At 31.4% G+C, this 27,804-nt stretch overlaps 1 protein-coding gene across 1 annotated transcript; it reads right to left on the minus strand.

Moving 5' to 3' along the window:
• Positions 1-14,439: 14,439 nt before the first annotated feature.
• Positions 14,440-21,767, minus strand: LOC115968544 (sucrose synthase-like). Its single transcript, XM_031087960.1, has 14 exons — positions 21,711-21,767; positions 21,489-21,570; positions 21,282-21,393; positions 20,576-20,733; positions 20,289-20,478; positions 17,318-17,653; positions 17,115-17,210; positions 16,762-16,935; positions 16,549-16,665; positions 16,273-16,436; positions 15,962-16,186; positions 15,217-15,780; positions 14,865-14,997; positions 14,440-14,702 (listed from the first exon to the last, which is right to left on the minus strand). Exons 2-14 carry the CDS (start codon positions 21,548-21,550, stop codon positions 14,670-14,672), a joined length of 2,364 nt encoding a protein of 787 aa, XP_030943820.1. The 5' UTR covers positions 21,551-21,570; positions 21,711-21,767; the 3' UTR covers positions 14,440-14,669.
• Between the last annotated feature and the right edge of the window lie 6,037 nt (positions 21,768-27,804).

Here is a 27,804-nt window from a genome sequence, read left to right on the forward strand (position 1 = left end):
ATAGAGTTAAGTAATTGTGCCTTGTTTACGCAAAACTAGTCTGAAGAAGAACCAATTATTACTCTAGGGAATCAATTAAAGAAAAAACAGAAGAAGCAAATTATACACAAATATTTTTTTTTGGGCCCCTGGCCCCCCTCTGCTCCGCTCTTGTACTAGGCGCTATTCTTTGTTTTGAGGCCTATTTTACTTTGTGGTTAAGGTCATTTGACGTATTATTCATTAAGATGGTTGCTTTAATTTTAACGTCTTTCCACTTTTTTGTTCCTTACCTTCTTTTCTCTCGGGCATATACTTGGCGAGTCAATATTTCTGCATAGACATACAACAAAACAGGCTTAATATGAATGGTAACTGATTGAAAATATACACTTAATTCAGCAGATATATGTAAGTACCTGTAAGTGGCTTTTCACATGATAGATGGTCAAACCTTCAACATGCATTTGCTTCAATACGCCCTTTGAAGTAGCCTCTACATTTCAAATCAAACAAATCAGACCTACACACAACAGAAAGACAATTTCAAAGATTTCATAACATTGATAAGATTGCAAATATTTTCACATACTAAAAACTTAACAATACCACTAAAAAAAAAAAAACCTCAGCCCCATCAGGCATGTTGACAGCCTGCACAAAACATGCATGGAGTGCCAAAACCTTCAGCGTGGCTGACCAGGGAGATGAGTTACTTGAAAGATCATCAAGAGTTGGCACCACGGAGTGACAACTTTGATTACATGTCAATCCTATGGCTGGTTTTGTTGGTGCTTGTGGTGTTTCATAAATTTCCTCATACTGCACAAATAATTCCCCCCCACCCCAAGATTTTATATTTGACTCAAAAGGAAAGACCATATCTCATTCATTCTGTTCTTTTGAATTGTAATAAAAGTTTGGTGATAATGCCAGCAGTTAATTTGTTCGAATAATCAAAAGATGTTCAATTCAGCACCATGTACATGGTACTTTAGTCAGCATATATACATTTAATCAAAATGTAACTAGTGACGGTTGCAAGATACTTCAAGCCTCGGATTTTCTCCAAGATCAGTTATAGCTATGTCAAGTTCATCAGACAAAAACTGTAGCTCCAGTTGCTCTGTAAAAACTGTCATTGATGCTTGAGTGGTGTCGATAATTTGTATGATCACGATTTGCTTCTCTTTGGTGTATGAATAATCCTTCATGCGTACATGATTCTTTTAAAGGTGCTGATTTGTAGGGCTAGCCCAATACAATTTGAGGCCTAAGGAGAAAATTGTAAATGACCTTTTTAAGATTTAAATATCAGTTAAATAATATTTAGTTTATTAACTATATCAATTTATTTATTGTTCTATATTATTTTATATTTACAATATATTATTCTCATGCTTTTAATATGATTAATTCACTTGAGAGATACTGTGGATACTACAGATTTTATTGCATAGGTCTTACAAGCTGATAAGTCACTAATTGAGAAAAATTGATTCAAACATTCATTAATTTATTATGTTATTAAGTGACACATCATATTTTTGCCACATAAGTTTGTATATCTTTTTTGGCAGTAAAATTTTGGTAATTATTTTTCAATCATTTAATGGTGCAATGATTTGGATATATTTTTTGGGGAAAATACTAAAATTACTTCAAATTTTACTACAAAAGGTACCAGTAATAAAATATGTAGTATTTCTAATATCACTCAATTTGTTGTCTTCTTAAAAGGGAAGAGCAATATGTATCCAATTTTTTATTTTTATTTAAAAAAACGGTAAATATTTTTTTTCACATATTTTACCATTTGGGGGCCTTTGTCTATAAAGATAAGGCCATGGCCTAAGTGGTGGCCTTTATGATTTTACACACTACAATGAGAGATCTTTAAAATTAATTCAAGACACTAATAAAAAAAATTTTAGGTAATGGGGATTCAAATCCAAAACTTTAGCTATTCAATTAATGGAAACCCACCACACTAGTAAGAGCTATGATGTGCGCCAACCAACACAACTTATGGACCATGCTTTCGAATCTAGCCATCATCTACCCTTCTAGTCATGCATTGGTATATTTAAAAACAATCACAATTATATATTTATATATGTATATATGTGTGTGTGTGTGTGTGTGTGTGAGAGAGATTTAAAATCTAATTAGATCTAGACTATTCAGTTTTGTACCCAATAATTTACTTGCCACAAAATCTAATTGAATTTAGAATCTTTGACTTTTGCACCTAATAGATAATTTAGAATCTGTAAAGTTGTGATTTACAATTATGTTTTATGTTGGTTTTATTCCATGACAAAAAATGTTGTAATTGCTTTAATTTTGTTCCTTATATTTTGTGGGATTTTATTGTATTAGGTTTAGTATTAAGTTGGTGAAGAATCAAGCATGAAATGAAGAATCAATGCAGTTTCGCGATTGGCTCGTGAGTAGCTAGCGAGAAGGGTTCCTGCGAAAAGAGCACGTGAGAAGCATATGTTGGAAGCTGAAGAGTCATGCCAACTTGGAGAATTTCGCGAGTGTCTCGCGGGTAAGGCCTTCTCGCGAGATACCCACAAAACTCTCTGCCTAAAGGATTTTAAGTGTGACTTTCTTACCCTTCACTCACTATATACCCTCATTACCCATAAAAGTATGTGAGGCCATTCAGAGAGAGAGAACCCTAGATAGGCTTTCTATAACACACACACACACTTATCTTTTAGAGAGAGAGCTACTCATCCTTAATGTGAAATCATTATAACCTCTTCTCCTTCCCTTTCCCATTGTCATATCTTGGGAGGAGATTTGTACCCAAACACAACTCACACCCTTTTAGAGTATAGAGAGTGTTTTGGAGCTTGGGAAGTTCTGGGGATTTGACTAAAGAAACTGATGAGGCTTGGCGGATGCAATCGGGCGTATTGTGGAATCCGAAAAGCTAAAGAAGACATGACTCCGAGAAGTCCGTTGGTAGCAAGAGCTTGGAGTGCTCAAGTACATCGAGTAGACTAGGCTTGGAGGGTCTTTTGTTATTCGTATACTCCAACTCTATTCTTTAGCGGATCAATTATCGCTTGGAGGGCAGCGGAGAGGTTTTTCGCCGAATTCTTCGGTTTCCTCTTCAATAACACGTCTCAGTGTTATCTTGTTTTTGCATCCTTTTTCCCTACTCTTTAAACTTTCATTTTATTGTTGGTATTTGTTGAATATGGCTTAAAGTAGTTTTATCTGTTGTTTACGCACATTTACTTTTATTCCACACTTAGTTCAAATTAGAGTAAAAGCAACCGAGTCGTATTTTTTAATTGGAGGTCTAAACAAACTCTTGTATTTTCACACAAATCTAAGCTTTCAGAATCTAAATTGAAGTCTAATTTTGCGCCACAAAATCTAATTTAGATGCATAGTATAATTCCTATATATAAAATTTAAGTATTATTGATAGTCATTTTTATATTTTGTTAACTCTTTAAAAAAATTTGTAAGGATATTATTAGGTATAAAGTGTAAATTATCAATTTTTAAAAAAAAAAAATTATTACGAAGCACCTTTTTTTTTTACATTTCATTTATTCTAGACTCTTTCGTTTTTGTACATAATAACTCACTTAGATGAATATTTATGATGTGATCCCACATTTGATTCTAAAATTAACAAATAAAACTCTTTAAGAATAAATAATTTAGGACACATGGCACAAAATTAGAACTCTAATTTGGAATTCTAATTTGAATTTCTCTCAACTTCACTTATTATTATTATATATAGATATATAGATTAGCTTGTAACTCCATGCATATGCACAGATTTATTTAAAAGATATACATTAAGATGCATAATATACATTAAGATACATTGTTCAACATATGGAGTACATGACTAGCGTGCTCGCATTCCCATTTCTGGTCCTCTACGTGAAGTATATGATCATGACAGGAGCAAATATCAGAACAATGTTAACAATCTTCTAGAGCATTTGAGGAATCTGCATGAGCATTTCCATGGCAAAAATAGAGTATGATATGAATATATTTCTTTTTTGGTATTACAAACTAAAAAAGAAATACATTCATATCAGAATTTTGTTGCAATTGCAATTGCAACAAAACTGACTTTTCTATATTGTTGCAATTGCAACAAAATAAAACAATTGTTTTAGAGAAATGCTACGTCTACAACAATTCTACAACATTTTTACAACATTGCTTACCTGTCACTACCAAGTCACAAAACACAACTTAAATCATCTGACTAGGAAAAGAAAACAAAAAAAAATAAAATGAGAATTCAAAACAAAATAAAAAGATTAAGAAAACTAAACAAACGATTAGATGAAATTCAGAACATAAGCAAATTTAGGGGTTTTGTAGAAGGAAGAATCTTACTTTCACACACCAGGGGCGGAGGTGGAGGTGCAGACGGAGGCAAAGGGCAGAGGGTAGAGGCAAAGGCAGAGGGCAGAGGGCAGAGCCGGAGGCAGAGATGCTCACTTTCTTCTCCCTGCTGCCGCACATCGTCAAAAAATGGGATTACGACAGAGAAGTAATTTTTCTCTTTTTGTTTTGTATTTGTTTTGTGGGTTTCTGATAGGTGAAGTGTTAAGAATATGAATCCTAATAAATCACCCTCTGTTTTCAAACTAGACGAACACTATGGTAGGGAATGATTTTTTTTTTTTTTTTTAAGAACCCATTTTACTGCTGCTTGGGTATTTTTGCTTTTTAGGATGCAAAATGGTGAAAAGATTAAAGATTTCATCATTCATTTTCATTTTTTGACAATAAAATTTAGCCAAATGGGTCGAATTTCTGTAAAATTTTCTGGCTGTGATTATAACAAGTCTTCAGTTTTTTAAAGTGGTATTAAGTCTTTAGTTGTGATTGTAATTTTGTTGTTTCTTGCTCTGTAACATTTCATTCTCATTGAAAGAAAGCTGGACTTCTCTACATTCACAACAAAAAATAATAATTATTGGACTTCTCTATTTATTTATTTTCCACATAAAAATGTCATTAAAATTTTTAAACTGTAACATTAAAATTTTCTTGCAAAGTGTTTGATACAATGCCTGAAAGAAATCTTGATGAAGCCTTGATCAATAAGCATAATAGAGATGGTCAATAATTGATCATTTTGGCTAGCTAGTAATGGTCGAACCCATAGAAATTTGTTTTGCCCAAACAAAATAAAAAAATTTCTTCATTAGAGACATGGCTTGCTGAATTTGGTGGTTCTGGTCAAGTTGGGTTGAGATGTTAGCAACATAGAACAGCATCTCATGCTAGGTGGTTTGGTGCTCCCACTTCAATTTATCTCCCTTTCAGATTAAGGTCCTAGTCATATAATCACAATACTTCCCCTCTATGCATTAAGCAACATCATCACATGAAGTGACAATCTCTTTGTGATGAAAATATAAGTGGACAATGTAGGCCTTTGTTGCTTGCTCAGTATTTTATGACCCCTTTTGACAAATGTCCTTTAATGGTCCCTCCAGTGGTACATTTCCCCTTAACACTGTTTTTAGTTGACATTGCTGGCCATATAATAGATACATTTCACATTAATGTACTTAAGACCGACAAATTCTAGTGGTTTTAATTTTGGAAATCTTATTAAATGCAGTTCTTTTCTTGCATATTTTGAAAACTCTTGGATGTAGCTGCTACCTTTCAAGTTTTTACAGTTTGGTGTTTTATTTTCATTTTAATGTTTCATTGAATTTTTTCCCCAACATTCCAATTGTGATTATTCAAGCTAACTCAGAAGGTAGCCATTAATTCGTATAAAGTATATGGACACATACAGGAAGAGAAAGGGAGAGGGTGTTATGTACAATTTCATGTTTTAGTGGTAGTTTGGAACTTTGGTGATGTCATTTCATGTTCTTAGGAATAAAGTGGATGACATCACTTAATCCAATGAGAAGTAACAAGTTTGAGTTGTTCATCTATAGTCATCAACTATATGCAATCTTTATTGTCTTTTTTGCTTCGCATGTTGGGCATTTCATTTTCTGTGTACCTGTTAGAGAAATATTTCTTTTCATTCTAGTTTGCTTTCTGAGATTCTGCCAATCACTTGGAATCTATTTCCTCTCACAATTTTTAATTGCTTTTATGCACATGGTACAGTTAGATATGTTGGAAACTAGTTGGAAAATATTGGTTAGAGTGTGAAGCAATTCTATTATGGTGTTGTTTAAAATGTACTTCCTTTTGTAGATCTCTTAAAGTATGGAAGCTCAAATTTTGGCTTTGGAAGGCAATGTTGCTACTATTAGCACCAATTCAAGTGGGATTTTGTTCAAGATGTACTTCCTCTAGTGGATATCATAAAGCATAGATGCTCAAGTGCTAGCTTTAGAAATTGGAATGCAATGTAGCCAAAACTGCTATTTGCAATCATTTGATGTATTTGTTTATTTTGGGTGTTAATGTATATTTTGGTCACCTATTGTGTTGTATACTTACCGTTTCTTTGTAACAAGAGTCTATATTAGTCATAGAATTAGTCTATTAGATTTTTTTGTGTTAATTAGTTGTTATAATATTAAGTGGATATTGTAAAACCAGTTGTGGTTAATAAAGTTCTTGAAGATTGTTTTTGTTTTTTTCTTTTTTCCTTTGTTGTGATATGATATATATAATTTCTATGATAACTAACTATCAGAACTATTGTCAAAAATGGGCAATACTAGCCATGATGTTTTTGTTTGGTTTCAAAATATGCCGCCTATGGTGAATCATCTTTGCACCTCAATAAAGAGAGATTATCTTGGAAAATACTTATTGCTTCTTAATATTAGCCAACTTATGTTAGCAAAGGAGAAAGAAATTATGTACAAACAGATGATGATAAAAAATGATTTGCATTTAAAAAGAACTTTTACATTAATGTTTTAGAGTTAGAGAAGGTTCTTACCTTATTACAAAAGGTTGCCCAATGGGCTACATTATGAGACTAAAATATTAACTGTCAAGTTTCTATGTTTAAACTAATCTTATGACCCTATATATCATAAACAAACTAATTGCCCCTGCCATCTTCGTGTAATTTTGGATTTCCAACATTTATCACATCATTGGTACCAAACTTCCCAATAGAATTGCTTGGATGCTCATTTGACAAATCATAACATGCCTTCTGGAGTGGAGAATCATCCTAAAAAAAAAAAATGAAAACATTTAGTTTGACAAAATTACATATATGAGAAGCAATTGAATAAAGAAAAAAAATGCCTAATCTATTTAAATTCAATTGCATATTAAGAAGGATATTATTCTCAGTAATACCATGCTTTATAACATGATAAATTACAATTCAAATTGAGTCTCATGAGTTCTTTAAATGTAAAGAGAACACTACAATATTTAGAAATTTGGTGTAGATAAACAAACAGTTAACCCTAAAAGAAAAAAATAAAAAAAAATAAAAAACACATAAGAATAGCAAAGTAAGTAAATGCATGCCTGAGATGTGTTTTCATGGTAACTAAATGGTTGCATTCCAACCACTTGTCTTATCATACTTGACTGAAATGGTGAGTTTCCTCCTTGTAGCATATTTGACAGCCCATAATATGAACTCATCCCGATGATATTAGGAGGGCAATTAATGTTTGGCCACATGATGGATTCTTCATAACTCTCTTTACCAATCTGTTGTGACTGTTGCAGTTCCAACTCCTGCATTATGTACAATATAAAATTCAATATACTTAAACGATTAAACCAAATAAATCTTAATTTCCTTGTGATACAAAATTAAGATTCCAATATTTAAGTTAAAACTCTTTTGTACTCCAAGCACCCTCAATCCCATAGTAGGGGTTGCACAAGACACATTCTCAACCTTAGTAACTATCTACAAAATGTAAACAATAATAGTTAGTAAATACTATAAACAATTATTAATTTAAAATCAACAAGAAATATACTAAAACATTCTTTTTCTTGAATTCATTTCTCTCACTTACTTTGGTTTTCTTTTTCTTTTTCCTTTCCTCCTTTTTTCTAACAATTTTTTCAACTATTGACTGCTTCCTTTTAGATGGTGGTCGTCCCTTTTGTCTAACAACTACTGGATCAAGTATGTTTTTAGTCTCTTTAGAAATTGCAAGATCATCTCCACATAAGGTTGAATCTGTAGGAATACCTATAGAAATTTTATTTTGATTAAGTAAATAAATTTATTAATAGAAAAATGCAATCCTAATACATAAGTAGGCACAAAAATGATGCAAAATAAAATGATAAGACAAAAAAAAAAAAAAATCAACAAACAATGAATACCTGTAGAAATGGGTTCATTACTTCCACAAACAAGTTTTTCTTATTGGAACTCTCCTTTTAATTCAAGAATTCATGCCACCACCATCTCACACTTATCTTCAGAATCTATTGCCAAGTTTGCAACCTCATTGAAGACTTTGTACATTTTATCAAAGCATTCTGTTTCAGGTTTGACAAGCCGGTTGTCATAGTTGATGCGAACTTTGGTGTGGCTCCTCTTAATATTTTGGCACCATCTTTTCAAGATGTACTTGTTTGATACCTGGTCAATCTTCATGTGAAAGAGCACTGTAATTTGATGCCTACACAATATTCCCCTAAATTCAAAAAACCGACAATTACAATTTACTTCATTGGTATCCTTGTTAAAATAAACAAGGAAGGTTGCATGTTGGGAATTTTCTCCAAATGCTCCATCTTCACGTATTTCATTTTCTGAAATGACACCATCTTCCTTACATGAAGAAAAATTACAACAAACCTTCCCTAGAAACTCTTTTCAAAACTCTTTGTATTTTGCTGTTGTGTAAACACTTTGAAATTGTTTCTCCATAGCATAATGAGTAAAACATGGTATGGATGATTAAAATGAATTGAAATCTTCAGTATTTTCATTTACCACATTTTTTGCCAAAGCCTTATCATATTGTTCAACAAATTCTTTCAAGATGATGTACATACCCATCAAAGAATGGATATATGCTTTCACTCCGTTGTGTGGTTGACATTCCTGCCTAGAATGTATCCTTCACAAAGGCAAGCACCCAATAATACCTTTCATTATACAACTCAAGTAACCATTCATGGCTTTCAAGATGATATTTTTCAATGAACCTACCCCACCTTTCTTCAAATTCCTCTTTTGTTAAGGAATCATAAACAACATTTTCCAAACAAAATTTGATTGATTTATATTCTCTATATCCTTTAAATTTTTCAGGCATCTTTTTCAAGATATGCCACAAGCACCATCGATGTCATGCTTTTGGAAAAACAATCTGTATTGCTTTTTTCATGGCCTTGTCTTGATCTGTAATTATTGCACTAGGAGGAACTCCAGACATGCATGTAAGCCAAGACTCAAATAGCCATCTAAATGTATCTGTATCTTCACCTGAAATCAATCCACATCCTAGCAATATCGATTGTCCATGATGGTTTACCCCAACAAAAGGAGCAAATGGCATGCTGTATTTGTTAACCAAGTATGTTGTGTCAAATGTAACCACATCACCAAACTCTTTAAATGCTTCCTTACTTCTTGTGTCTGCCCAAAATACATTATTTAATCGACTATCTTCAGTAAAATCCATTGTGTAAAAGAAATTTGAATTGTCGGCTCGCTTTTTTAAAAAATACTTATTCATTGCTACAATATCTCCTTCCCCGAGCTCCAAACACTTGACTTTATCCATGTGGTTTCTACAATCTTTCTCTAGAAATGGCAAGTTTTCATGCCCCCCTACCTCAACCACCAATGAATTGAAACTCTTGTTCATTTTAATACCAACTTTGGCATTCAACTCAAGTTGTCTTTTCACATGTGGTTTTAATACTCTGTTGCATTTATAAAATCAGGTTTTGCTTGGACTTAATCCATGGTTATGGTCAAGTTCCATGGATTCCAATATCCACCCATCTAAGCATCGAATCATATTAAAATGAGTTTTTCAACCTGTTTTCGATTGTGGTTGTGCTTTAAGTGAGTTGCTAGCTTTAATCTGTTGATTTCTAGAACGATTACAAGCTATAGTAAAAAACTACACCTCCCCATCATTTCCCTTTCTAGATGTTCTTTTAACCACTGCAAAACCCTTTTTATTACCATACCTTCGGTGATACACATGCTTACACGGTTGGATAGTAGCTAATCAATCTCCAACAGTAAAATCACATAAACAAATAGAACATATTTCCGCGTTATACGGGATATCTATAATATCATGGAAAATTACTGTCCGAACGCCTATAGGAAGCCTAGTACAACGGTATAGATATGCCACATATATCACCAAAGTCATAAGCATCAAAATGCAAACGGTGGTCATAAAGGTGGCATTAAAATGGTTATGCCAAACACCAAGATTAGGCTCGATAGGCCGTGTAACAAAGACATCATCCATCTGCAAAAAGAATATTACAATTTCATTAATTAAGGATGAGAAAAAAAAAACAATTAATGTTTTTCATTCCAAAACAATTATTATTATGGCAATTCTATCATTTTGGTATTGCGGATAATGCATGTGATTGTAATGGTAATTATGGAATAGAAGGGAAGCAAGATTGCTACAAATTATTTAATCAAATAAAAACCAAGAAGTTTGTTAATTGTTTTGTTACTTAAAGGTAATATACAAGGGCGAAGATTACCGAACTTGTATATGTGCGAACTTGAGAGATCGGAAGAAGAACGAGGTGTTGAGAACTCGTGGTGCTGCTTCCTTTTTATATAGGAAGCAGCGGCCATTTTTGGTTCTTCCAGTTGCGTACTGGAAGACCATATATACCATTTCCAGATCACATTTTCAGTCAATAGAACAACAAATAAGCATGGAGTATATAACCTGGAAATACCAATTGTTGATGGGGTAAACTGTGTAGAAGGATTAGCAGTAACAACATTATGCCAAGTAAGTTCCATGTCAAAAATAAAGTATGATATGAATGTATTTCTTTTTTGGTATTGCAATACCAAAAAAGAAATACATTCAAATCAGAATTTCATTGCAATTGCAATTGCAAAAAAAGAAAACAATTGTTTTATTTTGTTACAATTATAATGTGTATAAATTGACTTTTCTATTTGTATTGCAGGTTGCAATGCACTGAGATGTTGACAAAGATATAAATAGTTTGTTTCCAAAATTTTGTTCAAAATTGCTTGATGCAATCCTCCGTGGGCTTCATAACTACCCTTATTCTTTGCAAATTTCTTCTTATATATACAACATCTATTTATTGTTTTTGTCTATCACATCTTTTTTGCATTATTGCTTATAATTAGATATGTATGTTGTTAGTATTTTCTTAATCACAAAAGTAATTTGTTTAAATATATCCAACATAAGGTATATGGTGGCCAAGCTAGTGAAGACCTATTTCTAGGGGTGTGCAAAAAACCGAGGAATCGAAAAGCCGCTTCAAACCAACTGAACCGCTGCAAAAATTTCGGTTTGGTTTCGGTTCAGTTTTGTTTCGATTTTCATTTTATAAAAACTGAAAATTTTGGTTTCAGTTTCGATGTCCCACAAAAATACACCGACCCGACCAAAACCAAACCGAAATATATTAAATATTAATTTGTACAAATAATATCAAGAAAGATCCTAGTATCCTAGTGGCAAGGACACGCGTTTTCACTTTTTTAACTCAGGTTTGACCCATAGTAAATGCAGTTTTATTTATTCTCTCCTTATTTTAATGAAACTACGTATATAACCCTACTAATCCTAAGTTTTATCTCTTCTCTCTCACTTCAAGCTGTAGCCGTTCTCCCCCACAACCTTCTTTCTTCTCCATTTCTTTTAGCCTCTCAAAAACAAAGTTCAAGAATCCCAAAAACGTTTAACCAAAAAAGAAAAAGAAAAATTGGGAACAAGGGTAGTTATATTGGTTTCATGCCAGATAGCTTCAAATTGTTCTTTTCTTCCATTTTCACTTAGCATGCAGTTTTAGATCATTCAAATATGCAACTTATGCATCCAATATTTTACGGTTCTGAAGACCGCATGAGATTTCTAAACGCCGTCATTTGATCTAAAGGCAAGAGGTCGAAATTTTTTCTATTGTAATACCTATTTACATTGTTCAACGTATGGACTACATGACTGGCGTGCTCGCATTTCCATTTCTGGTCCTCTACGTGAAGTATATGATCATAACAAAAACAAGTATCAAAACAACGTTAACAGTCTTCCAGAGTATTTGAGGAATCTGCATGAGCATTTCCATGGCAAAAATAGAGTATGTATGAATGTATTTCTTTTTTGGTATTGCAATAGCAAAAAAGAAATACATTCAATTGCAATGTACATAAATTGACCTTTCTATTTGTATTGCAGGCTGCAGTGCACTAAGATATCAACAAAGATATGAATAGCTTGTTTTTAGAAATTTGTTCAAAATTGCTTGATGCAATCCTCTGTGGCCTTCATAGGCAGGAATTTCACCTTAGAGGCAAAAATTTAGTAGATATTCTATTTGCTAATCCATATGACTCTACCAGAAGTTATAGATTTGTCTAATGCTTTGTTACTAATGTAAATAGGAATTTTTCTAAATTTAATTGTATAATGACAAGCTATCTTCTATTATTGCTTATTACTAATGTTATCCATTAAAAACCATTTAATTTGTTGATAATTTGCATATAAAGAATCAAGAATATATATACATTGATGTGTTAGTTGTTCTTATCTTAGCTAGTATTATATTATATTAGTAGTAACATTGGTTTCTATTCTTGCCTTAAAACTAACTAAATCTCCACATTTCAAACCCAAATATCTTTTATACTTTCCATGAATAAAGTAAACTGACTAAGTCGATGCAATTTCTTTTTAGATTACCAAACACTAGCACATAAATCTTTTATCTTTTACAAAGCAAACTTTTATACTTTTATACTGGCTCAGCTCTGTTTGGTCACCCTTGGTTTAGTGCTTCATTTCAACCTTGCATTTTGTTTTAATCTCTTGGAGTTGCCATACTACTACTAATATTTTTAATAAATATTATTAAAAATATTAGTAGGAGTATGGTATAATTCTTCCTCATCATCATTATAGTATAGTGTAGTACTATATTATAGTATAGGTCTACATCATCATCATTATATCAAAAATCAAAATGACCTATGAACCCTTAGAACAATACAAAGCATAACTCATAGGTTTAATATTATGCGTTAAAGTAATACATAAATTACAATTATATACTACCCAATGTCAACAAAACAAAAAGGTTTATACAAAGAGGCTTAATAGTATAGTATAATACTACACTATAGTATAGTATAGTACTATAGTATAGTATAGTTCATTATTATCATCATTATATTAAAAATCAAAATAACATATAAACACTTGGGACAATACAAAACATTACCCATTTAATTGAGTAGGTTTAATATTATGTGTTGAAGTAATATATAAATTACAATTATATACTACCAAATGTCAACCAAACAAAAAGGTTTGTACAAAGTTGCTTAGTTGTATAGTATAGTTTTTCTTCATTATCATTATATCGAAAATCAAAATAACCTATAAACACTTGAGACAATACAAAGCATAACCCATTTAATTCCGTAGGTTTAATATTATGCGTTAAAGTAATACATAAGTTAGAGTAAAAGCAACCGAACCGTATTTTTTAATTAGAGGTCTAAACAAGTTTTTGTGTTTTCACACAAATCCAAGCTTTCAGAATCTAAATTGAAGTCTAATTTTGCGCCACAAAATCTAATTTAGACGCATAATATAATTTATATATATATAATTTAAATACTATTGATAGTCATTTTTATATTCTATTAACTCTTTAAAAAAATTTGTAAGGATATTATTAGGTATAAAATGTAAATTGTCAATGTTTTTTTTTTTTAAATTATTATGAAGCACCTTTTTTTTTCTTACGATTCATTTATTTTAGACTCTTTGGTTTTTTTACATAATAATTCACTCGGATGAATATTTATGATGTGATCCCACATTTGATTCTAAAATTAAGAAATAAAACTCTTTAAGAATAAATAATTTATGACACATAGCGCAAAATTGGAATTCTAATTTGAAATTCTAATTTGAGTTTCTCTCAATTTCACATATTATTATATATATAGATATATAGATTAGCTTGTAACCCCATATGCATGGATATATTTAAAATATATACATTAAGATGCATAGTATAATTCTTAAATATATAAATTAAATATTATTGATAGGCATGGATAGTTATTCTTATTGATAATCATTTTTATAATTTAAATATTATTGATAGTCATTCTCACATGGTGAGATATTGGACTTCAATTGTAGAATCTAATTAGATTTTATCTAAATTTTACCTATATATATATATATATATATATATATATATATTCATCCCAAGATTAGTATAAATTATTAAAAATATAACCATTAGACAACAAAATGGATGGTAAACCAAAATTCATGAATTTATATCGAAATGATGGGCTATAAAACACCCATGTTCAAATAATCCTTTGAAGGATTGGAAAAAAAAAAAAGAACAAAATAAAAAGCCTTTTGCCTAATTTGATAAAAAATCTCAAACACAATTTCCATTGCTCCTTGAACTCAAAAGGACTCCATCAAAGCCAGCCCAATGCTTCAGCATTTTATTAATCCATAAGCTTTAATTTACTCTTCAACAGCAAGAGGAACTGAATCGGCCTGAAAGGTTACACCAATAAAAAAGTATTAGTAAAAATAAGAGCAAATATCTAATGATCATACAAGCACATGTGTATAGTTGTTACACAAAGCTAATTAAGATCTAAGAAAGAAATATTCAAGCACAAGCAAAAGGGTATCGGGCAATATAAGCTAGCTTACCAGCTTACGATACATGAGGGCATAAAACATTTCAAGGTAGCGACGCTTCTCTGTGTTATTAGAAACACGCTTCCAAAAGCCATAAACTCCAGTCAAGGTTAGTAGCCTCTCGGAGTAAATCTGCCATGTATACCTGTTGAATTGCAAAGAATAATTAAAAAACCAAAATACAAATAGTATATAGCAATCTAGAATGTCAATAGGAAGTAAAATGCTAAAGGCGCTACAAATTTTACTATATAAGGTTTATAACACGACAATAGATTTGATTAGAGAATTTCAGAACATAATAAACATCAATTTGTAAAAGCTTTGTAATAAAATTTGCAGTGTTCTTTTGCTTAGTACTTACTTCTCTTCAATGCGCTTTAGGCCTCCGTGGGAGATTTTGTCCCAATGACTAGGGTCTACCTTACACTTTTCAAAGAAATCAACAAGGAGCTGAGACACTTGATCACCTTGATAGGGGTCAATATGGAAGCCTGATTTACCATTCACAATAATCTCAGCTGGACCACCATTACAAGTAGCAAATGTTGGCAATCCACAAGTCATGGCCTCAACAACTGTCAAGCCAAAAGCTTCATATACAGCAGGCTGCACAAAGGCTCCCTTTGTATCAGCAATGTAACGATAGAGTTCACCGTTCCTGACTCGGTTCATTTGGGAAGAAATCCATCTGAACTGTCCATTCAAATTATAGGTCTCAATAAGACCATACATTTTCTTCATCTCAGCTTGCTCTTCTAAGTCCTTAGACTCCTTTCTACGATCCCCAGCAACAACAACAAGGTTAACCAACTCCCTAAGACGTTTATTCTTGCCATACCACTCAACAAGTCCGGTTATGTTCTTCACACGATCTAGCCTTGCCATTGTAAAGATTATAGGCTTGTTCCGGTCTTTCAATACACATCTGTATAAAGTAAACAAAGAATACGTGAAACAAGAATTACTGTGATTCAGTAGCTAATCCTAATTTAACATTAGAGTTACTTTACTTCACACAGGTAATTGAGCCTACTGTTTAGATATCCTGGGCTATAACAACTCTTCACAATAGATATAAGAAATTGCAAAAAGAGAGAGAGGCTCACAAGTGTTCTTTGTTCTCCACAGACGAGAAAAGAAGCTCTTCAATTTCAGGGTGGAAGGATGTCAACCTTCGTTTCTCCTCAGTATAGGGGAAGTAGATGTCGGTATCTGCTCCAGGAGACACAATGTTGAACCTAGGATCGAAGGAATCTATGCCATGAACCACGCGGTAGAGTCCAGGCATGGTAAAAGCAGAGTGACTCTCATACTGTCCAAGGGTGTCCTTGCTGAAACCATGCATTAAATAATGGTAAGTACATTTTTCAATAAGGATTGATGAATAATAAGAGAATAGTGTGATTAAATGATTCACCTTCCAGCAATCTCTTGGAAAGTGCTGGTGATAATGAAATCAGTTTGATTCATTGCTATAAGATCAGCAGAAAATTGGCAAGAAAAGTTATACTTGTCAAAGTTCTTCCAATTTACGTCAGAATCGGGGTACTTTGTCTTCTCAAGGGCATGTGCTATGGTGCACTGTAGAAGATAGCATGTTATTGTTATGTTGCAATAATAGCTTATAGCTATGGTAAGAATCACTAGAGACAACTATGGATGTGTTTAAACCAAGTAAAATCTCATGACAAACCTGTGGAACCCCAAATTTACTTGCTAACAAAGTGGCAACAATGTTTCCATCACTGTAGTTTCCAACGATCAGATCTGGCTTCCCTTTGAACTCTATAGAAAGTTCATTTGCAACATCCTAATAACAGGAAAATTAATTTATTCAATCTTAGAATCAAGTGGGAGCTAGCTCAGGCTACATGAAGTAGCATAACAATTAATATCTTAAGTTTACCTCAGCATAAGTCTCAAGATAGGGCCACACTTCAAATCTGGAGATCCATTTACGGACAATTCCCTTCTCTGATCGGAATGGAACTCGAAGAATAAATGAATGTTCGGTCCCATACACCTTTTCAAGACGCTCACCACATGTGGTTCCTACTGCATCAGGTAGAAGTCTTGTGACCTGGGTACAACAAATTAATAAGGAAATTATTTAAGCATCACATTATTATAAGTTTAACACAGTAAATAACATTAACTAACACAAGAAGTTATGAAATGTGTTGTATATGTCAGTATGTAGCATTGTTGTACATATTATTTAAAGTTCATGCAAAAAAAGCATCAGCTAGCAGAGCTTACAATGAGGATACGAGGGATGATATCCAAGCCTTGTTGCTTGATACGAAGAAGCATCTCACTCTCCAAGGCCCGAACTTGATCCAAGATATAAACAACCTAGATGTGAAACCAAATAGTCCAATCCCAAGTTAGATAAATTGACAAAACACAGCCAATTTGAAGTTAAACATATATGACAAATTAGGCTTGTCATGTTCACTAACCTGGCCACCAGTGTCAGGGTATCCCAAGACATTATCCTGGGCAAAATAGCCATGGGGAGACATGATTACAACATTAAAAACCATAGGAATTCTCCCAAGGAATGTCTCAAGGGTTCTTGGTTCAGGAGCTTCAAGGAGATCCAAAAGAAGATGAATCATTTCTGAAACTCGTTCAGCATTATTACCCCACCCTCTCTCCAAACCAATCTCCTGGAGCTTGTGCTCAAACTCTGAATATGGAGTTTCAGGTGCAATGGCAGATAGGTAATCCACTGCCTTCCTCAGAACAGTCTGGAGAGCATCTAGGCTCTTGATTCTCTCATTCAGCATCATAGCCTGCAAAACAACACCATATATTACAATTAGAATTATCAAGTTCACTGCAACTATTGTAACTAATGTACAACCCTACGCACATATATGGTAAAATTAAAAACAATCACAACATATATGAGTAAAAATTATACTTAGTGTAAGAGATACAATTTGCACATTTTTGAAATCATATATTTTTAAAATATGTAATGGTTTCTCATATATATATATATATATATATATATAAATATGTGTGTATATATATAATTTAGAATCTAATTGGATTCAGACTTTTTGGTTTTTGCACCAAATAATTTACTAACCACAAAAATTACAAAATTAGATAGGATAGTGGGGTAAAATTGAACTCCAATTGAAATCTAATTGGATTTGTACTCTTCAATTTTTGTATCCAATAATTGACTTGACATAAAAATTTTAAAAAAATTAAATAGGATACGTGACACAAATGAGCGACAATTATAATTTATACTCTTCAATTTTTGTATCCAATGATTGACTTGAAATAAAAAAATTTAAAAATTAAATAGAATACGTGATGCAAATGAGCAACAATTATAATTTATATACTCTTCAATTTTTGTATCCAATAATTGACTTGACATAAAAATTAAAAAAAAATTAAATAAGATAAGTGACACAAATGAGCGACAATTATTATAATTTAGATTTCAATTCGAGTCAAATTTTGTACCACATGTCATGTCTACGTCCATGTAAGTTCTTTTAATTTTTATGACAATTTAGTTAATTCAATACAAAATATGAGATGTCTAATAAAAAATTCAATTCTATTAAAAGATTTTGCTTTTTAATGTCATTTTTTTGTCTCATTAAAAATAATTCAAATTTATTAACTTCAAATATGTGTATATGATGTGTGTGTATTGTTTTTTTAATTGTACCCATACAATTGGGAGTGTTTTGTTTTTAATTGTACCCAGACTCTTATTACAGCCATATCACTTCTAACTATTACTTTTTTTAAAAATAAATAAATAAAATGAAGCAGAAGAAGCAGAGGAAACGGGAAGCTTCCACTACCTTCTTATTAATTTATCCACAGAAAACTTATGACAAAACTGTGTCTTCACATGTTGGACCATTTCAAGTTTGACTTGACAGATTCGGTTTTAATTGTCATATTTAAAATAATTTTGTTAACAGTGTCCTAAAAGTATAAAGTAAAATGTAAAATTGTAATAAATTATCCAAATAATTAAAAATAAGCATATAAATTTTATATTTAAGTTTCTTAGCCTTTTGATAATAGAATTTTAATTATAGAAATATTTAAAATTTTGAAAACTTAGAGGGCGTTTGGATTCCACATTTTCCTGCGTCCACGTTTTCCTGTTGCGTTTTCTTTGTTTTTTTTTTTCTCTTTTTTTCTTTTGCCTGCATACGTTGACTTTAGGGGACAAAATATACTGTTATGAGTTCATGAACTCTATATACACTATTTACATAATAAAAAATATTAAAAATGGGTCCCACGCAGTGGCGGAGCCAGAAATGTAGTTTAGGGGGGGCAAGATCAAAAGATAAGATTGAAAGTAAAAAACTAATCTAAAAAAATTTAAACATGAATATTTAAAGTACGCAATATATCTATGAATATTTAAACGTGACTCAATGACTTGAATGCTTTTAAAAACTTAGTTTGAATGCTTTTAAAAATGAAACAGAAACTCTAATAGCTTGTTTGGATGGAGGGGGAATATAGGGAAGTAAGGTAGAGAAAGGAAGAGTAAGTTAAATTATCTTATTTTGATGTTTTTTAAGAGGAGAAGAGATTTGGAAGGGTTCTAACTACTTCTAATCCCTCATTTTTAATTTTCCAAAATTAGAGAGATTTTGAGGGAGAGCAGAACTTAGAAGTGCTGAACTAAATGAATTATCAAATTTATCCTTACTATATTAACAAAATAACAAACTATGAAAAAGTTAATTATCCCCTCTCTTACTTAATTTTAAAAGAATTCCAAGAGTTTTTTTTTATTTTTTATTTTTTTATATATATATATTTTTTAAGGGGAGGCGTGCTTTAGTATTAGGCTGTTGTGATTCCTATTCCGTATAGGCATATAGCATTAGCAGTAGTTTTTTTTTTTTTTTAGTCATTACTAGGTGGTACCAATAGTTTTATATTAAAGTTACAGTAGTTTTAGAGTTATTGTTGAGTTCTGAACCATGTAGCTGTAGGTTGTATAGAAAAGTTTTTTTTTTTTTTTGTCTTTTGTGTAGGGGGGGCAAATAACATATTTCAGTTCAATACATTATTATTATCGCATATCAGTAAAAAAAATTGAAAGTTCAGGGGGGGCATCTGCCCCCTCTCGCCCCCCCTTCCCTCCGTCCCTGGTCTCACGGTACTATTTACACATTTAAAAATTATTTTATTACAGTGTTTTCAGTTTCAGCAACAATAAGCTCAATCCAAACGGACCCTTAGAGACAGTTGTTTTAATAACATTGTTCATATTTTTTGATAACATTATTTAAACACATGTAATAAACAACCATTTGTTAATTGAGATAGGCTTGAAATAAAAGTAGACACACGTTTATCAAAAAGAAAAGTTTGACACAACACCACAAAAAAAAGTATATGCATCTGGGACGATTATTATACCTTGCCGTTGTACTCATGGAGTCTGAGAAAGTCAAGAAGAGGCTGCATCTTCTCTTTTTCATGTACAAAACTTGTAGAAAGGTGTCGATTGAGGAATTCCAAGCCATTCCCGATGTACTTTGAAAGAGTTGGGGGTGTTGAAAACTCAGAGAATGGTTCAAAATCCAACTCAAAGATTCCATCTCCACCACTGCAAATACAGTAATTTATTGGAACCAATATATTAAAAAAAATAAGAACACAACGCAGCAAACAAAGTAAGAAATCTAGAAATTGACTACAATTACCTTGACCCAACAACTTCTTCCTTGTACTGCAAATACTGAGATGGAGTTATTGTCTGAACCTTAGGTCCACTCTGACTCACAGCCACACTCACATATTCCCAGACACCTGGCCTGGGACGAATAGCAAGTGCGATTGAATCAGCCAATACTAACGCTTCCTATATAAGAAAAACCACACAAAAAAAGATGGTCAGAATTCAAAAACATATTCCAGAAAAGCCGAAAGGTTCGAACTTTGACCATAGTAATTGTGATTTTCAGTGGCCAACAGGAATTTTTTCAGTGTTATTTAAAAAATATAAATTATACAATTTAATAAAAAAAAAATTCATATATACACCACAATAATAATAAAAAAATACGTAAATATATTAAGTTTATAATTATTTTTTACAAATTTTCATATTTTAAAATCGTTACATAATAGTTTTATTATCGATATTACAAGTTATATATGTCTCTTTCAATATAAATAACTAAAAAATTATTCATCCACTAATTATAGAATAAATTATAAAGCAAAATTTAATTTTATTGACATAAAAAAAAAATAAAAAAAAAAAACTTGAAGTCCAAATTTTGTTTGAAGGCTAGGCAAATAAAAAATTTTAAATTATTATTATATATATAAATTAAAAAAAAAAAAATTCAGGTCAGGGTGGTACCGACCACCCTGGCCTTGGCGCCGCCCCTGGTGATTTCTTACCTGGGTGCATTTCAAAACACCAGAGAATCCAGCATGAGTCCCATTCGAAAGTCCTTCAAACTCTTCCACAAGTTGTTTGGTCTTGTAGATTCCTTTAGGCTTGCCTCCAAGCCTATAACATCCAAAAATCCCAGGTCAGAATCACACTATTCAGAAGTGAGATTTTGTATATATGGAAGGTACTTATCAGATCTAACCGCATCATACCTTGAAAGGAAGCCTAGCAATTCCTCTCGGTGAGCACTGATGGTTCCATTGATCAATTCCATGGCTTCTGTGTGTAATAAACCTTTAAGCATCAACAAGAAAATAAGAATATAGATTAAATCTGAAGAAGTAGCCCTGAGAAAATAGTAAAGAGAAAGAAAAAAAGACTGATAAACAATCAGAATGGTCTGCAAAGAGATAGAGAAAAACCAGAGAACTCACTAGAGAAAACAGAGTTTTAGAGAAGAAACGAGACACAATGAGTGAGTAGGCCTTGCTTGAGTGAGTTTATATAGAAAATATATGGAGTGATGTACAAGCAAAACCTAAACGCGAGCTCAGAATGGAGAGAATCAATAAAGATGGAAAATAAAATCTTTGCCATTTTCATGCATGCAGTAACGTAACAATAGATTTAGTCCAATACTAATGACAAGTTTGGTTGAGCCCAATGGGCTTTTTTATTCATACCCTTTCTCCTTATCTTATTCACGTGGGTATTTGAATTTCTCTATATTAATTGCATTATGTCTTCTATACAATTTGTCACAATTTTTCCTAACTTGCCATAATTGATGAATAAATAACCACATTCATATTAACCACCATTTTTCCTCCATCTCTAACAATCGATCACATAAAAGTTATGGTAAAAGTTGTGTTTTTAGATTTTCTTTTAACTTTTTTTTTTTAGAAAGATTTTCTTTTAACTAAAATATGTATAACTTGTGTTATTTTAAGAAATATATTATCAAATTCTTTTTTGAAATAGCCAAGGTCTTAAAAAGCATCTTGGATCAATCTATGATTTATAATTTATAACATATATATATATATATATATATAATTGAAAAACATTTGAAATTCGGTTGACATCATAATATTTTGCTATATAAGTTTTTGAAATCTTCTTCTCAAAAAAAAATAAAAAAAGTTCTGGAATCTCATAATTTTACACGTCATTATTCTAATAGATATATAGAGAGAAATAGAATGTCATAAAAATGGATATTAAATAAGATCCTAATCAAAATATAAGCATTAATGAGTATCTTTTTTTTTTTTTTTTTACCATAGGATCTATTTAAATCCAATAGTTAAACCCTCCATTATTATTTTGACATAATTAAAGGAATAATGCTATAGACACAAATTATTTTATAACATTTTTACAAACTGCTGAAGTGGTTTTAGCATTTTCCAAATGGAAGACACAAACTATTTTATAACATTTTTACAAACTGCTTAGGTGACTTTAGCATTTTCCAAATAATATTGTAAGTAAAAATGTGATATTAGTGATAGACTCATATTAAAACTAGTAAGAATTTGTCACATCAATAGTTTGTAAAAATGTTGTAAAATAGTTTGTATCTATAGCATTACTCTAATTAAAAAAAATATTAATAACTATCATAATTATCAAATTTCATATCTAGATAATTAATTAATACCATAATTATCAAATTTCATATCTAGATAATTAATTAATACCATAATTATCAATTTTCATATTTAAACAAAAAATAATAATAACTATGAATAATTATCATAATTATTATATTTTATATTTAACTAAAGAAAAAGAAGATGAAAAAAAAATCATATTTTATTAAACTTTTTTTTTTTTTTGAGAAACTATTTTATTAAACTTTATTGTGCATTGCTTGTGAAAGAGTATTCAAGAAGTGGGTGTGGAAGAGTATTCAAGGATTGATAGAAAAGCTCTAAAAAAAACTCATGTAAAAAACTGGGAGAGAGATCATTATCAAATCAATAATGCACGCAATCCCTCGTGCACTACAGGTGTCTTCAAACTACCTGTCCCTCTATGTGGGGAACTGAATTCATTGGCAAGCACGTTTTGGTGGGGGTAGACATTGGATAAGATGGGAGAGGTTGTGTCAATTTAAATCACAGGTAGGACTGTGCTTTTCTTATTTAGGGGCTTTCAACCTCGCACTCCTAATTAAGTAAAAGATGGAAACTCACGTAGATTCATCATCAGTCACTAGTGTATAAAGTGTTGAAAATGTGTTTGTGTTAGAATCATTTTTCTCATTTCACTCTTTTGTGTATGTTTGTTTCTAAAAAAAAAATGTTTTTGAAAATGTTAAAAACACAAATTATTTTACAAATTTTTTTATAAATTACTAATATAATGAGTAATTATTGATAAGTAAAAAAATGATATTAATTGTGGGTTCAAAAAAAGGACCAATAAAAATTTTTCATACTAATCATTTCTAAAAATATTGTAAAATCATTTGAAAGAGTTTTGAAAGCTAACTCTCCGAACAATTCTTTTCATGAAGGCAAAGGTGGGGCACAAGTCTTAAATTCTTATGCCTAGAGAAGTATACATGAGACTACAAGGATAATCCAACGTACGGCAGCAATAGTAGGTGGAGGATGGTATGCGATTACAGTCAAATCATGAATGGGATAGGTGGTTACCCACTCCTACCACCTAGAAGGTGGAAAGCTATTTGGAGAAATGCAACATTCAAACAAACTTAAAATGTTTTTCTTGGAGGATTGCAAATGAATACTGTTTACAAAGCCAATGTCTTTCATGTTAAGTTTTAGTCTTGGCCCATTCCACGACATTTTCATCCAATCAAATATAATTCTTGGTGTATTTCATTTGATGTAAAATGGGTTAAATTATGTGTAAATGGAAGAAGCTAGCTCAAACAAAGATCAATACTCCTTCAAGCGAGAACATCCCTCAAGTGGAGACCAAGGCTTAATCGAGCGAGAAACCAAATGCCTACTATGTTTTGAACTCTGTTTTCAACAAACTTGTAACTCTACTTAAAAATCTATTTACCACAACTTTAGCATGATTTTACTGACCTTAGAAAGGTAGGACATTTGCACCAATCTCTTGTGCTTCCATGAGAGATCTATACCTATTTAATTAATTGCCATACTTTTGATCAAAGCTTGAAACCACAAATATTTCATACGAGTGTAGATCAAAACTTCAAGGAGACACCTCGGAGTAGGTCAAGGTTCTGATTCTTTGATACAAACTGGTCATTCGTAAAGGGATTCATGTACAAGAAATTCAGAATTTTAAAGCTATTGTCGGTCGCAAACAGTGAGTTATCTACTGAGTCGTAAAGTCTAGGTAATAAATTAAAGATTTTTTTTTCTTGATTGTAAAATCATTCACATTTAGTGGGTTACTTTATTTAAGATTCGTTACCTCGATAATGGTTTTTCCCTTGGAGAAGTTCTCCATCAATTTTTAATTTCGTCACCCCTAGTTAGTAAAAATGCAGTATGCATACATCTCAAACTAAAATAAATAAATTAAAAAAAAAAAAAAAAAAAGAACAACAACAACAACAACTTTCATCTCCCATTTTGATTCCTACTGTACGAAACTAAATGCATTTGTTTTTTTTTTTTTCTTAATCTAAAAGTTTAATAGCCATTTGTTACGTTAGATATAAAAGACGGCTTGCTAAATACGCTGGTTTCAAAAAAAAAAAAAAAAAACAAACAAACAAACAAACAAACGTGGTTAAGTGAATTATGAATCCTCAAAGGGGGTAAGGGCTAGGTTTAAGTCTCCAAGATAAAATTTTACATATATACACTTAAATTAGGTTAGAGTAAAATTTCTACCTTGTAAAAAAAAAAAAAAAAAAGGCTATGATGCAAAAATTATTATATTTGTCTTAAAAAAAAGTATATGGTATATATTTTTATATTTTTGTTATGTATTTTTTAAAAACTAAACGTATTATATTCGTTCTATATATGTACTATTTTTTACTGTTTCCATATTTTTATGCCGAATTTTTGAAACATACTTTTTTAAAATATGTCAAAATAATACCTGTTATCAAACACATACCGCATTTTACTAATTATGCCGTCATCATATCATATTATAATTGTCTTTTGCATTTATTCTGTTTATTGTTTCGCTTTTAGATTTGGTGAGGTGTTATTTTTGTGCTTTATATCATTAAAATTGTGATCACATAATTGAGTTAATTGACGATTACTTAACAATTCCAAAGGAAGGTTGTCATGGATAAATGGTTCCAAAGACGTAAACTATTTTCCCTCCAAATTTGGGTTCTCTTCACGCACTTGAACAAGCATGACTAAAGACAAGTCTTTAATTTCTTCCGTTGTTTCAATTTCTTTCATATATCAGGCAAAAAATGGTACAAATGATTTGTATTTTGTAGCTAAAGAATAAGAGAGTGTGAGTCAAGAAACAGAGAGAAAAATTAATTATGAAGTTTGTAATAAATAATCACTTCATAATTTGTATACCATAGCAAGCTTCATCCCAAATGTTCTGAAGTAATAAAAAAGTCGAAAAAAAAAAAAAAATTCCTTAAGGAAAAGGCCAAATAAAATTCAAGGGCCAAATAGGTAGAGAATGTAGTAGTCTCTTTGTAGAGAAAGCCAAAAGACAAGCAACACTCTCTGCAACAGTAGCAACAACTCATAAACAAAATGCTATCATCACTAAAATAGTTAAAGAAAGAGTTGCCCAACTGGTTGATCCCGCGATTAATAGTACGGATCATAAGCAGGCGGTGGTGGCGACCGTTGTGGCGGTGGCACCATTGGTCCATGATAATCATAATAAGCAGCTGGTGGTCGTGGCGGCTGCCTCTCGTACATACCTACTCGATACCGATACTCTTGATACCTATATGGTTCTCTTACAGGCGGTTTCATCGTGTACCACACCATCATCAAAACAAGAATCAGAATCAGAACCATCACCATCGTAATGGATATCCTGCTGAACAAGAGGTGTGAAAATTAGAAAGTAGGAAAAAAAAAAAGAAAAAAGGAATATATTAGATATCCTTTTGCATCTTGCAACTATTAATTAATTTTCGACCAGTGGTCTGTTGATCACAGATGTGTGTCGTTTTTCCAGTTTTTTTAATGAATTACTTTACTTTCATCCTAAGAGGGTAATAAGATTGCTCATAGTCTAACTAAGTATGTTTTACATATCTTAAAATATATTGTGTGAATGAAGATTGTTCCACCACAATTTCTTTTTGAATTTTAGGCTAATTTAGCTGATTTTTCTTAATAAAAGTTTCGATGTCTTTTTTCTCAAAAAAAAAAAAATATATATATATATATATATATAGATGTATATGTATGAGTTTTACAAAATATAACTAAATTAAAGAGTGTTGAATAGAGCAATAACAAATTGTGTGAGTAGAAAAATACCGGACCAAGAACGCAGTTGGCTTCTATGGAAAAGAACTTCAAGAACACTCAAAACCCCAAGCAGAGATTGATCAGTGGAAAGAGAAAATAGTTTGGTAGAAGACAGAAGGAATCAATAGGGGAAAATGCTTTGAGTTAAGGCCTTGAAAATTGAATATACAGAGATATGCAAGATTTATTCTCGAAATGAAAATGATTTTTGAAACCCAAATGGAAACTATTTCCATTAATAAGCAAAGCCAGTAATTCCGGGGAACATCACTGAATAGGTAGGAATCAAAGATTTTAGTGGAGTATATGCAAAGTTCTTCCTTGTACGTACGTGTTCCTATTTTATGTATTAATTGTTTAGTAAATTATGGGATTCAGATCCTCTAAATTTCCTAGAGTATTCTACCAATAGATTTTCTTAAATTCTAACTACTTATTAATGATTTAATGGTCTTGATTCTGCTATGTCTACATTCCATTAACAATATTCTTAAAATAATAAAAGTTATGCTAACAAATGCCCTAAGGGCACTCGTTAATAGTCTATTTTAGAAAAGTTTTGATACCACTTTATGGAAAATGAAAAAAACTGTCAAAATATTAATTACTTTTTTTTTATTTCCCATAAAAACTTTTTTTAAATGGATTATTAATGAGTGTCCTTAGGGCACTCGTTAGCATTTCCCATAATAAAATAATGTTGCAAATAAAACATTTAAGATTATTGTTAGTGAGATGTTGACATGGCAAAATCTAAACCATTAAATCATTAAAGAATAATTAAGATTTAAGAAAATTTATTTGGTAGAGTATCTTAGAAAATCTAGAGAATCTGAATTCTAAATTATGTGCACACGGGACTCTAATATTTTTCATGAGGATTTGGAGTATAGATTATTGGGTCTTAATTATTAACATACCAAATAGTAGCACATCATTCTTATTCAAAATTGTCTTTAATGCGAGACCCGTAATAGGCGGATGTTTGCAAAGAGTTTTATTTACTGTTTGGTGAAATTATAAAATAAATGTGAGAAATTATGAATGAGTGATATTAGGATGCTACTTAACCTCTATAAATTTTTTTTTTTTT

This window comes from Quercus lobata, chromosome 11 (genome assembly GCF_001633185.2).
Source record: "Quercus lobata isolate SW786 chromosome 11, ValleyOak3.0 Primary Assembly, whole genome shotgun sequence".
Classification (NCBI taxonomy): Eukaryota; Viridiplantae; Streptophyta; class Magnoliopsida; order Fagales; family Fagaceae; genus Quercus; species Quercus lobata.